Source organism: Chlorocebus sabaeus, chromosome 21 (assembly GCF_047675955.1).
Source record: "Chlorocebus sabaeus isolate Y175 chromosome 21, mChlSab1.0.hap1, whole genome shotgun sequence".
Taxonomy (NCBI): domain Eukaryota; kingdom Metazoa; phylum Chordata; class Mammalia; order Primates; family Cercopithecidae; genus Chlorocebus; species Chlorocebus sabaeus.
The window spans coordinates 84186031-84200419 of NC_132924.1; the positions used below are offsets into that span (position 1 = coordinate 84186031).

The window sequence follows — 14389 nt, forward strand, 5'->3', positions numbered from 1 at the left end:
GAGATGGACCGTCTTCATGTGACATAAAGAATGGAGACTTCAAAGACAGGATAGTTGGCTACCTTCCAATTAAAAACATGACTTAAAAATTGTTTAAATTATCTGGATAATTATCCCAAATGTTTTCATCTGAAATGCAGGATAATTGGAAGTGGGTCTACATGAGATACACATTTCCCAAACCACTGTACTGTGAGGCACAATATAAGTCTTTCTCCTGTCATTCAAGCAGGGAAATCTCCACATCTTTGGAAATTCCTTTGAAGATAAAAGGATGACATCATTTACCAGTCATACTCTGCACTAGCTTCTCAAATAAACTGTAACTAAATGACAAGAATGAGCTTTTAGAGACCAAAACTGTCAAGAGAATAAGGAAAGCATATTTGGGCAGACTTTTCCTCTCAATTGGGCAGACTTTTCCTCTCAATTTATGTGAAATTGTAAAATACAAATTAAAGTCTAATTAAATGCCTCAAAACATCTATTGATAGAAATAAAGATTGGACAAAATGGGAAAATTTAATGCATAAATTTAGTCAATCACATTCAAAATTTTCTGAACAGAACTGAAGTCTCTCAGCGAACACATACACACAAATCTACACACACACATACATACACACACATTTTTGCCAGGAAAACAATGATTTCTCTTACAAGCATAAATAAATTACTCCCGACATACAAATTTTTCAAATTCTTCAAAATTTTCATGAATTTGTACAGGTCCTAAGAATCTTTTTATAGACTATTTCTGATGCGAGTGAAATTAGCACGTTGTCTATCTCTATGCCCTAGTTTGAGACACATAAAATGTGAATAAACATGAAAACCTAAAAATATCATAAAATATCTGAGTAAATCCTATCAGTATCCATCCAAGTACACTGTATTAAGTTTGCACAAAGAAATATATTGGCTGGGTGCAGTGGCTCACATCTGTAATCCCAGCACTTTGGGAGCTCAAGGAGGGCAGATCATGAGGTCAGGAGATGGAGACCAGCCTGGCCAACATTGTAAAACCCCATCTCTACTAAAAATACAAAACTTCGCTGGGCGTGGTGGCAGGTGCCTGTAATCCCAGCTACTCGGGAGGCTGAGGCAGGAGAATCATTTGAACCCGGGAGGTGGAGGGTGCAGTGAGCGAGCCGAGATTGTGCCATTGCACTCCAGCCTGGGCAACAGGGCGAGACTCCATCTCAACTCCCCCAACCCCAACCAAAAAAGAAAATAAATATATTGCAACCGTTTTGAGAATATTTAAGGTTACTACAAAAATTATACAATAATAGAATTTGAAGATAATTTTTATTTTAGAAACGAAGTCACTAAAGGTCACAAGGTCTCCTACTAACTCCCAGGTCTGCATACTTATACAATACCCTACTGTTAAAGTGCGGTAACTTAACAGAGAGGCATCACCCAAATAGAGATCTCTAGTTTAATTATAACTTGAAGCAAATTTTCCATCACTATTTCCCAACTTGGAAAACAAGATGATTATACTTCAATCTAAGATGAGTGATTATTAAGGATAGTGAATAAATGAGTGCTTTTCCCAGAGAGACCTACACTTGGGACTGCATAAATGCTAAATAACAAGGTAATCGTAGAAGAAAAGTTAAAAAAGCAAATCAGGCAATCAAAATCCATTAGCTCTCAAACAATATTGAATAATGTACTGTTATGCCATATTGTAAATCAGAATTCCCCAATATACGGAGTGATGCTTATAAGAAAAATTATAAGCATCAAGAGACAAGTTACAGCTTAAAATTATCATTTGTTTTACTAATCATGTACAAAAGTTAACTTCACAAATAATGCTATTAATGAAGTACTCAGTTGAGCAAAATCAATAATTAAAAATAACAAATCAGAATTTTCATAATAAAAAATGACAGTATCATGACAAGCTGGTAATTTATGAGTACACAGAAATGACTACCCAAATGTGAAATACTCCTGTGATTAAGATTTCATTCCCCGCTCTGTAAAAGAAAATTATAAAGAGAGATTTCTATACTGTAAACTACCCTTTCTAAATTATAGCTGTACTATAACTAGATTCCATAAATTTGATGTATTAGGGTGACACATTTGTAATTATTTTATATATATATATGTATGTATGTATGTATTTTAGACAGACTCACACTCTGTCACTCAGGCTAGAGTGTAGCTGGCGCGATCTGGGCTCACTGCAGCCGCCGCCTTCCAGGTTCAAGCAATTCTCATGCCTCAGCCTCCCGAGTATCTGGGACTAGAGATGTGCACCACCACACCTGGCTAATTTTTGTATTTTTACTAGAGACTGGGTTTCACTCTGTTGGCCAGGCTGGTCTCAAACTCCTGGCCTTAGGTGATCCACCCACCTCAGCCTCCCAAAGTGCTGGGATTACAGGCACGAGCCACTGCACCTGGCCGGAATTATTGTTTAAAGAAAACTATCCCCATGTAGCACAAGCCTCAAATTCTAAAAACAAGAGAAGAAAAAAGATAAAACATCCAAGATTCTCTCAAATCTGCCCAAAGCATATTTTGAGACTCAGGAGATAAAACTGTGCTATTTAAGTTACTATTGGTTTCTCTGAGAGAACTTTATTACAAGGCCTTTACTGTCATCTAAAGGACCATCTGAGCCCTATACATGAGGAATGGAAACAGCACATGATTTGTTTATGATCTGCATTAATGCTTGCTGGGTAAAAATAAAAGTTCTTAAACATGACAAGGACATAAAATAATACCAAATTGCCCCTCTGTTAAAAAAAATCTATAGCTATTTCTGTAATAATAATAATCATAATAATAATAAGGATCTTTGCCAGTTTGAAAATCTCAAAATATCAGATTTGAGAATCTGAAAATATCAGAATCCACCCTAAAAACACTCTAAAAGATAGCATCCATTAAGTATATGGGTGGACATGACATACATTTTACTACATAAATTTTGAACAATAACAAAAATAATTTTTCTCTAATAAATGAATTTCTTTATAATGGCAACCCCATGCAAAATCTCTACAGTTTCACAGGACATTAACATCAACTTGAAAACAACAGTGAAAATTTAGTGCACATTTTGTGAGAAACTAAGATTCAGAGAGCAATGTGATTACTCTCACATAGCAAAACTAGGCTTAGAAAACAGTTTTTATTTTATTCCTTCCACAATATTCAACTGCCTTATAATTTTGTCTGAGTAAAACTTTATTATCAAAGGAAGAGAAACACCCGACAACAATAACACAAAAGGCAGTACACCCATACAGTTGGAGGAAACACCTTTCTGAAAAGATATCAAGATGTGTAGTGCTATTTTAAAAATAAACATTTGACAGAAAGTAGAACTTAGTGGTTAAGACTGATAGAGGCAAAATGAAGGAATTTGAATTCACATCTGAATTCAGATCAAGTGCTCTAATCGAGGCAATTTACTTCCAGTTTGCCTTAATTTAATGACTAAAGTAACTCTCTCGTTTGTTTACTACTGTGTAGATAAAAAGATAAAATAGAAATAATGGCAGGTAACTAATTTGATAGTCTTTATTAAAAGCCCCATAATGACTAAAATTCACTGATTCTAATTTGTTAATGGCATGAGACTAGAGTATTGAATATAAACTTGTAATAAATTAAAAAAACACAAAGGTTAAATTCAGATAAGTGAGTTTATACACATTCAATTGTTAGACACCTTTGGAAAGAAATCTTTGATGTTCACAGAATTGTACAACATAAATTTGGAATGTGAAAGAATCTTAGAGCTCATGTAGCCAAATTTCTAAATTACAGAGATCAATAATCTGAGGTACCAGAAAGTGAGGTATCAGGTCCCCAGTTACAAAATCATCCAGTAAACCTGGCCCACGTTTCTTAATGCAAAACAAATTTTCTTTCCTTAAATCAATTTCTCATTAACATCAGTTTTTAAGGATATCATCCATTAAACTATTCTAAATAGTTACCATTATCCATTTCCTGAAAGTTGTCATATATATTCAAATAATTCGTTTCGAAAAACTGGAAAAGAAATATTTCCCAAGGAAAACAGAACAGTCTTTTATAGGGATGCAGTTAGTGTAATTCAACAATACCTTTGGGATATGGAACTTTCAATTAGAACTGAAGAAAGATCAAGTCTTACAAGGGAATATGAAGTCAGATAATGGGAGAATACAATTCAAGTTCTTTATATAAATGAACTTAGCTAGTAATTTGCTATAAAAGAAAAGGAAAAACTAGGTTTTAATGTACCCATGGCAATTTTTTTCTTCACAAATTTTTCAACTTAAGTATCAAAATGTTTCTTTTCCTCAGACTCTGTAGTCTTTGTAATACACATAATGAGGTGCAAAGAAGAAGGCACACTTTGTTCTTAAGCTTTAGCATTATAAAAACTCATCTAAAAGACAGTGCATTTTAAATCTTCTTATCCACATGTCCTCATTATACCCCAGTTGATTTTGTATAAGTATCACAAAAGACCATAGAATATTCATGCTGCTCCTTTTGGAGGAACAGAATTAAGCATTCTTTCCTTTGTACATCCACAGAGCATTGCACACGTTTTTATTGTAAATCAAATCTACTATGCATCATTGTCCTTAGCTATTTACTCCTTTGATCACTGAAAACTTGGTGAGTAGATATTTTATCTTATTTATTGCTGACTTTCCAGTGTCTACGATAATGCCTGCCAAAAAGTAGGTGTTGAATCAGTATTTCATAAATGATGAAAAACAGACAAAGAATGAAGATCTCCTTACTAAGGAAAAGTAACTTTATTCATAAAAGCTTCCACATATAATTATACCAAGAAACAATTGGTATTTTCACAGTAAAGAAATCTCGAACTGTAAGTGTCCACAGGAATTGGATATGTAAGATATGAGAATTATTACAATTGTTTGATTTTAACGGCCTAAACTAGGTTTTAATCCCACCCCACCATTTATTTGTTGTGTGATATCAGGCAGATGGGTCCCACCAACCTTACATTAAAAAACGGAGATTAAAGTACATCACCAACCTATCTCACAAGTTCATTAATATTAAATTAACAATGAATAAGAAAAGGCTTTGAAAACTATAAAGCACTAAGAAGATACAATTATTACTTACTTATTATCCTGGAAATAACCCATACTAAATAGTATATTAGTGAAGTATCATATTCATTTCCACAGACATAAGAAAAAGTCAATATTATGCTAAAGAAAGGATAAATTTCTATATTCTCTATTGTGTTTCCCATACTATTACTTCCTACAGACCAGGAGAAACAACATTTGAATATGCTCACCACTATAAACACCCTCACTTTCAAAAGCTTTCAGAATAAATCTAATTCAAAATGTAGTTGTTTCTAGCATATGGCTATGTAAATGATGAAATAAGAAAACACTTTCTAATTAAACACAAACATAACTTTTTTTATTATACTTTAAGTTCTAGGGTATATGTGTACAACATGCAGGTTTGTTACATATGTATACATGTGCCATGTTGGTGTGCTGCCCCCATTAAGTCATCATTTACATTAGGTATATCTCCTAATGCTATCCCTCACCCGTCTTCCCACCCCATGACAGGCCCCGGTGTGTGATATTCCCCTTCCTGTGTCCAAGTGTTCTCATTGTTTAATTCCCACCTATGAGTGACAACATGCGGTGTTTGGTTTTCTGTTCTTGCGATAGTTTGCTGAGAATGATGGTTTCCAACTGCATCCATGTCCCTACAAAGGACATGAACTCATCCTTTTTTATGGCTGCATAGTATTCCATGGTGTATATGTGCCACATTTTCTTAATCAAGTCTGTCATTGATAGACATTTGAGTTGATTTTAAGACACTCACCGGGATAATTTCAAAACAAAAAGAGACATTATATTAAGACTCCCCCAGAAAGAATGCTTCATCTTTAATATTTCCGAACCTCTAGTTAACTTAAAGAAGAATATAGGTACCTCTCTGCTCTGCTGGAGAAAGCAGACCTAACCAATTAATTGACAGAAGTAATAGTTTCTCATTCTCAGCTAAGTGATTTATGGAAACATACAGAAATGCAACTGGACTTTGTACCTAGGTTTTTCTTTCATTCTGGACATAAAGGGGCAATAGATTTCTATTTTCTATTTTCGTTTTATTCGGAGGGGTATATGCTCCCAAATGAGCATGCATATGGAATTGTAACCATCTGTTTACTTCTGTTTCCCCTCCAGACTGAAAGTTTACTAAAGGAATCAACCATATCTAAGTCATCTTTTTTATTCTAGCTATTAACTCAATAATTGGCATGTAGAAAGTGCTCAATAAATGTTGACCAGATAAATTAAATAATAAAGCACAGATATAATAGATTAACTTTTCTCTTAAAGTCTAACATTCCTTTGTACTAGCCTGAATTTTAATCTCTGGATTTTAGTAATATATGTAACACAAATATGATGTTAGTATATACTTACACACATTAAAACAGATAGATTTACTGAAATTAGAAATTAAGCAGACTGAATTGCTTAATATGTAAAAGGATGCATAAATGATTTTATTAATAAAATTAATTTATTGTTTCATTCAAAACATTTCTTGAACATGTACTATATTATAATGATAATGCCCAGAAGATGGAATGCAAAGTCAAGCAGGCCTCATGCTCTCAAGGAGATTAGTGACTGGTGAAAGAAAGGATCACGGAAATGCTTGACAGAGGCAAGTGCTGGAGCCATGGGACCACTGTGGAGGGGCAGCTAAGTACATCTGGAGGGAGGGGTTATATGAAAGTCTTGTATGAAAGACTTCCCAGAGGGGAGATTCTTGAACTGAGGTTTGAAAAGACAGTAAAAAGTAATTTAAAACAAAGAAAGAACTATTCCAGGCAGAGTGATGCAACCATAGCTCTATCAATAGGGAGAAGGTTCCCTGCAAGAAAATGGCAGAAGGTGAGGTAAACATAGAGAAAAACAAGGATCCCCACATATCAAATTTGCAACTTGGTGTTGGAAATGATTATATTTCAAAGACACTGGTATCCATTTAAAAGAAAAATATCTAGGTCTTTGTGTTACTGATGGTATTAGTCCATTCTAATGCTACTAATAGAGATGTATCCAAGACTGAGTAATACAAAGAAAAAGATGTTTAATGGACTCACAGCTCCACGTGGCTGGGAAGGCCTCACAATCATGGCAGGTGGCAAAAGGCACATCTTACATGGAGGCAGACAAGAAAGAATGAGACTCAAGCAAAAGGGGTTTCCCCTATAAAAACATCAGATCTCGTGATACTTATTTCACTATCACAAGCATGGGGGAAACTGCCCCCACGATTTAATTATGTCCACCAGGTCCCTCCCACAACACATGGGAATTATCGAATCTACAATTTAAGATGAGATTTGGGCAGGGACACAGCCAAACCATATCAGTGATGTAATAATACTGTTTTTTCATTGTTAGTAATGGAAGGTAAGTTATTCTCAGGGAAAAATAAAACAGCCAAATGTTAATCTTCTGAACTTTAGTTAAGAATGATAACATACAGATACATCTACAGCAAGTTAAACTTAATCTTCTCTGAAGACTGCAAAACTCAAGTTACTTTATGCAAAGAAGACTATGGAGAGAAGTATGAATGAAAATGGGAAACAGCTAATACCACTACATCTAGCTTACTTAACATTTTATAATTTTTGTCTCTAAATCCTGTCTCCTGGGAGCCTGTTGAATCACAGTCTAACTCATTTAGTTATAAGTGAACAGTATTATTTATTTATTGGCTTTTTATTTTGCCTCTCTAAAAAGCAAAAAAAAAAAAAAAAAAAGCCATCAACAGTTTAAAAACTTAAAAGTTGTTCTCCTTTTTTCCCTATAACTAAATTTCAAAGCTAATGAAAATATAATGAATAAAATCACAAGGTATAAACAAGTAAAGATTTGAAATAACAGAAAACTTCTGGAAACATATTCACTGAAATAATAAATCTTTAGCCTTTTAATTTCTCAGCCTGCCCAATGTCTGGGCCAAGAATTATCAAGGACAGTCATGAAAATGATAAAGTCACCAAGACATACTGAAGTACTTAAACTCTAAAATTATATTTTATACATGAAATAATTATAATTAGTTAATGGATATTAATTATGGTATTTTTCATTTGTACTAATTATTGTTCTCTTTTTTCTTTCATATTTCATTTTATTACATTTAGCATCATGCCGCTATTCCTGCAAATACTGAACAAGCATGGGATTTGAATATTATACTTCTAAATAAATGAATTACTCAATCTCCTATGACCATCTATACATACTCCACCTTCAAAAAGTACATCAATATTATATCATTAAGAAAATAGTAACCTTCTCTTCTCCAATATGCATGACATTTTTGGACAATGCAATTTTGGCACTGGCACTTATTTCAGTGAAGAAAAACTTTGTGGTTCTATGGCATTCATCATTTGACAAATGCAAGTATCTTCCTTATCAATCAGCTCCTATTGAACTTACTAGCACTGACTGTGGAATCCTTAAGGGCCCATTACATTTCTGAAGAAGAAAGCTAAGATGAAGGACATGCCACTCCGAATTCATGTGCTACTTGGCCTAGCTATCACTACACTAGTACAAGCTGTAGATAAAAAAGTGGATTGTCCACAGTTATGTACGTGTGAAATCAGGCCTTGGTTTACACCCAGATCCATTTATATGGAAGCATCTACAGTGGACTGTAATGATTTAGGTCTTTTAACTTTCCCAGCCAGATTGCCTGCTAACACACAGATTCTGCTCCTGCAGACTAACAATATTGCAAAAATTGAATACTCCACAGACTTTCCAGTAAACCTTACTGGCCTGGATTTATCTCAAAACAATTTATCTTCGGTCACCAATATTAATGTAAAAAAGATGCCTCAGCTCCTTTCTGTGTACCTAGAGGAAAACAAACTTACTGAACTGCCTGAAAAATGTCTGTCAGAACTGAGCAACTTACAAGAACTCTATATTAATCACAACTTGCTTTCTGCAATTTCACCTGGAGCCTTTATTGGCCTACATAATCTTCTTCGACTTCATCTCAATTCAAATAGATTGCAGATGATCAACAGTAAGTGGTTTGATGCTCTTCCAAATCTAGAGATTCTGATGATTGGGGAAAATCCAATTATCAGAATCAAAGACATGAACTTTAAGCCTCTTATCAATCTTCGCAGCCTGGTCATAGCTGGTATAAACCTCACAGAAATACCAGATAATGCCTTGGTTGGACTTGAAAACTTAGAAAGCATCTCCTTTTATGACAACAGGCTTATTAAAGTACCCCATGTTGCTCTTCAAAAAGTTGTAAATCTCAAATTTTTGGATCTAAATAAAAATCCTATTAATAGAATACGAAGGGGTGATTTTAGCAATATGCTACACTTAAAAGAGTTGGGGATAAACAATATGCCTGAGCTGATTTCCATCGATAGTCTTGCTGTGGATAACCTGCCAGATTTAAGAAAAATAGAAGCTACTAACAACCCCAGATTGTCTTACATTCACCCCAATGCATTTTTCAGACTCCCCAAGCTGGAATCACTCATGCTGAACAGCAATGCCCTCAGTGCCCTGTACCATGGTACCATTGAGTCTCTGCCAAACCTCAAGGAAATCAGCATACACAGTAACCCCATCAGATGTGACTGTGTCATCCGTTGGATTAATATGAACAAAACCAACATTCGATTTATGGAGCCAGATTCACTGTTTTGTGTGGACCCACCTGAATTCCAAGGTCAGAATGTTCGGCAAGTGCATTTCAGGGACATGATGGAAATTTGTCTCCCTCTTATAGCTCCTGAGAGCTTTCCTTCAAATCTAAATGTAGAAGCTGGGAGTTATGTTTCCTTACACTGTAGAGCTACTGCAGAACCACAGCCTGAAATCTACTGGATAACACCTTCTGGTCAAAAACTCTTGCCTAATACCCTGACAGAAAATTTCTATGTCCATTCTGAAGGAACACTAGAAATAAATGGCATAACTCCCAAAGAAGGGGGTTTATATACTTGTATAGCAACTAACCTAGTTGGCGCTGACTTGAAGTCTGTTATGATCAAAGTGGATGGATCTTTTCCACAGGATAACAATGGCTCTTTGAATATTAAAATAAGAGATATTCAGGCCAATTCAGTTTTGGTGTCCTGGAAAGCAAGTTCTAAAATTCTCAAATCTAGTGTTAAATGGACAGCCTTTGTCAAGACTGAAAATTCTCATGCTGCGCAAAGTGCTCGAATACCATCTGATGTCAAGGTATATAATCTTACTCATCTGAACCCATCAACTGAGTATAAAATTTGTATTGATATTCCCACCATCTATCAGAAAAACAGAAAAAAATGTGTAAACGTCACCACCAAAGGTTTGGACCCTGATCAAAAACAGTATGAAAAGAGTAATACCACAACACTTATGGCCTGTCTTGGAGGCCTTCTGGGGATTATTGGTGTGATATTTCTTATCAGCTGCCTCTCTCAAGAAATGAACTGTGATGGTGGACATAGCTATGTGAGGAATTACTTACAGAAACCAACTTTTGCATTAGGTGAGCTTTATCCTCCTCTGATAAATCTCTGGGAAGCAGGAAAAGAAAAAAGTACATCATTGAAAGTAAAAGCAACTGTTATAGGTTTACCAACAAATGTCGTAAAAACCACCAACTAAACCTACTCCAAACACGAACAAAAAAAAGCTAAAGACTGCAGTTGTGTTAAAAACAAAACAAAACAAACAAACAAACAAAAAACAACATAAAGAAAGATTACTTTCGAGAGAAAAGTTTAAGCTTCACCAATGCTGCTCCTGACCAATGGAAATATGTATAATGTCAGCATTTTAAGTAACTGGCTTCAAGGGGTACTGTGGCAACCAAATAAAATAACTCCATTTTCTAAAACTTTCATGTAACTTTTATGTCTGGACTACAGTTAAAGTGGACAAAAACATTTCTGTATTTTTTTTAAGTATATAAGAGTAGTTGAACTGAGCAATACCTCCTCCTGTGTTGTATTACACATATTAGCCACGAGTTTTTGCAGTGACCAGATAAACTTGACACGTGGTGTAATAAAATGGACAAATTCTGTAGAGTAGACACAGTGAGTATGTGGACCTCTTTTATAAGGAAAAATACATTTTGGATTAAAATCAATTGCTTTTGTCTTGTTTTGTTTCTAAATAAAGAGTAATTTCTGGGAAATATCATCTGATCAGATATCATTTAAATGACAAAGTTTTTAAAAGGTGTTTTTCTATAATGAAATTTGGAATGCTAAGAGTAAGGCACTTTTCTTGGGTGATGGGATTGCCTACATTTTTATAAAGTCTCAAATACGGATTTCAGAAAGCATTTAATCAATATCAAATGGCAATCATAATTTGTATTTAACCCTTTAACTATTGACAGAAACTCTAGGAAATTATGTATTCACTTAAGGATTTTAACAAGTAGCTTTTGGAGTAGATTAAATTATTAGGTTGAGACAATATAAATTCAGTATCTGAGCAACATAAAGTCTTATTTTAATTATTGGCAGTAGCTTAGTTTTAGGCTGCTTGCTTCTGTTTTTTCTTTGTTTTTTTTGAGATGGAGTCTCCCTCTGTTGCTCAGGCAGGAGTGCAGTGGCAAAACCTCGACTCACTGCAGCATCCACTTCCCAGGTTCAAGCAATTCTCCTGCCTCAACCTCCCAAGTAGCTGGCATTATAGGCATGCGACTGAATCTCCGGCTAATTTTTGTATTTTTAGTAGAGACGAAGTTTTGCCATATTGGCCAGGCTGGTCTTGAACTCCTGGCCTCATGATCCACCCACCTCAGTGTCCCAAAGTATTGGGATTACAAGCATGACCCACCATGCCTGGTCTAGGCTGCTTGCTTTGCAGAAACTATTGCCAAATTTCATTATGACTTATGCTCTAGGTACAATTTTCAAATCTCTCTCTGATTCAAAACAGTTAAGGAGCTTCACTGAAATAACAAGCAAATAACTTAATAATTTACTATATTGAAACATGGCAAGGAAACAGCATGTTTCAGTCCGAGACTAAGATTTTAGAATTACACCCTAAAACATACAGGATTAGCAGTAGAAGTTTAACAGGTTCAACTTTCTGAAATTTCTTTTATTTAGCTCACCCCAATATAAAAATGACATAATTCAGATACTTCCAGAGTTTGCCACAAATTTAAGAGGAATGATGTTAACTAAAGGAAAAGCTTCTAAAACTATTTTAAAGTAAAAGAAAAAATTAAGAATTTAATTTTTTAGTCCAGTCCTCTAAGAATATATTTAAGGCACCTGAAACCCACAGCTTAAAAGATTACAAATCATTGAATTGAAGTGCCAAGTACATTAGCAGTTATTTAAAAATCTTATATAGGGAATATAAGGATTTCACTTAAAAAAAGAGAATTAAGATTTTTGAGGATTTCAATCATTTTTACAAACAAACCCCCACAGTCCTGAAAAAACAGAAGTATTTTTGTACAAAGCAAATATTCTGAGACAATACAATACCACAGTTTTTATAGGCAAATTGTTTATCTCTCAAAGTTACAAAGCTTTCATGTTAATTGCTATTGTGTCTGCTCATAAGCAACTTTTAACTTTTCTTACAATGGCTTTCTGCATAATATCAACATCCCACTGGCCTATAAACATTTCCAGCACTGTAGTCATATCAATTTATTTGTTAATATTAGACATTTCTTTTGTGATAGCATTGACAGTTTCCAATTAAATCCTAGCTGTTTTTGACAGTGTAGAAGGCAATTGTCATGAACTTCTTAAAACAAAAGGACAAATTGAGTTAATTTTAACACAACCAAAACATGAAACTTGCGAATTCAACGTGTTTCCCAAACACAAATTTTACAACCTGATGAATCACTATCACACAGAGGCTGACATTAGAATTTATCAGCCAGACATGCTCATACATCATGAGAGGTTTCAGCACCACAAACAGAGCTTTACAGAGCTCAGCTATTTGTCAAAAATATAGGAGCTGAAATACAACCTATTAGGATGCAGGCATAGTGTAGGTCAGCAACAACTTTAGCATGTACCTTGTATGTTTCTTTGAAACCTATGTGCCTGAAGAAGTATCACAAACATATCATAGCACTTAATCTACATATTTCTTTTAAAATTTGTTATGAAATATGCATTCTCAATAGACATCTAGCAGTGAGCACTAAAATGAAGTATTTTTGTTGCAACCAAAAATATACAGATGCTCAAGGCAAATCACAAACTTACTTATCTGATTAAATTTTAATATAAATTTCCAGTGAGAGAGAAAAGATATCTGCTTCAATGAGAAGAGTGTTTCATACTCATCTCTGTTACCTCTTAATCCTCACATAAAACTAAGCATTGGTCAAAGTACTCAAAGCATTTAACTTACGATTTTGTGATATGATATGAATGCTCCTGTTGCAAAACAGAACTTTACCTATAACAAATAAAACTCTAAAGTTTATAGCTGTATGAATGCCACCTAATCTGTTCACCTTGTATGGAGAAAAACACCTTGGCACAAAAATAATTTTTGAAGAATTACATACTTTATAATTTATACTACAAAATAAAATTAAGATTTTCTAACAATAAGCATGCCCAATTGAATACAAAAATATATAAAAACAGTGTGAGACCAAATATATAATTTATAATGTATATAATTGTCAGTAACGCTAAGCAGCAACAGGTTGGCAGACATATGCTAACCATTTTACCAAGAAAGAAATGACATAGATTTATGGTTCATACACTAGTCATTTAATACTTATTTTAGTGCTAAAGTTTTTATTCTAATTAGACAAAGAAATTTTAAGTAAAACTACACACAAACAAGCATAAGTTTAAAATAATTCCTTAGTTTATTCATTTAATTATCTTTTGTTCATATTCAATAAACATTTATTGTGTGGCTATTAGTCATGAGAAAAAGAGAAACAGGACAAATTTTCTACCATCTAAAACTTATATTCTACTAGATTGTATTCTGGTTTATTTTCTTTATCAGTGTTTTCACAAATACATGTTAACTGTGTGATTTGGTAAAGTCCCAGCCTTAATCATTCATACTTTCACAAAATGATAATGCTCAGAAAAACTACAAGGTATTTTTCTTGGTCTAAAATGCTTTACTTATCACAACTTTGATGTAAAAGCTTGCTTCAAATATAATATTGATCTTTTTCACTATATCTGCAGAAAACAGCCTAATACTATCCTTAGATTGGCTAAATTAAGAGGCATATTTAGGCTGGGTGTGGTGGCTCAAGCCGGTAATCCCAACACTTTGGGAGGTTGAGGTGGGCGGATCAC

At 34.2% G+C, this 14389-nt stretch overlaps 2 protein-coding genes across 10 annotated transcripts in view; one reads left to right on the forward strand and one right to left on the reverse strand.

The window, feature by feature from the left end:
- Positions 1-11205, forward strand: part of LRRN3 (leucine rich repeat neuronal 3) — a 33762-nt gene extending 22557 nt beyond the window's left edge. For 3 of the 6 annotated variants that reach the window (XM_007982608.3, XM_007982607.3, XM_007982609.3), the window contains one exon: positions 8222-11205. In XM_007982608.3, coding sequence (XP_007980799.2) covers positions 8580-10718 — 2139 coding nt within the window. In that variant the 5' untranslated portion in view covers positions 8222-8579 and the 3' untranslated portion in view covers positions 10719-11205. Of the gene's footprint in view, positions 1-6635; positions 6724-8221 lie in introns of all 6 variants that reach the window. The other 3 variants (XM_073009280.1, XM_073009277.1, XM_073009278.1) reach the window with 2 other exon arrangements.
- Positions 1-14389, reverse strand: part of IMMP2L (inner mitochondrial membrane peptidase subunit 2) — an 878275-nt gene that overhangs the window by 443526 nt on the left and 420360 nt on the right. The gene's annotated exons all lie outside the window — the stretch shown is intronic.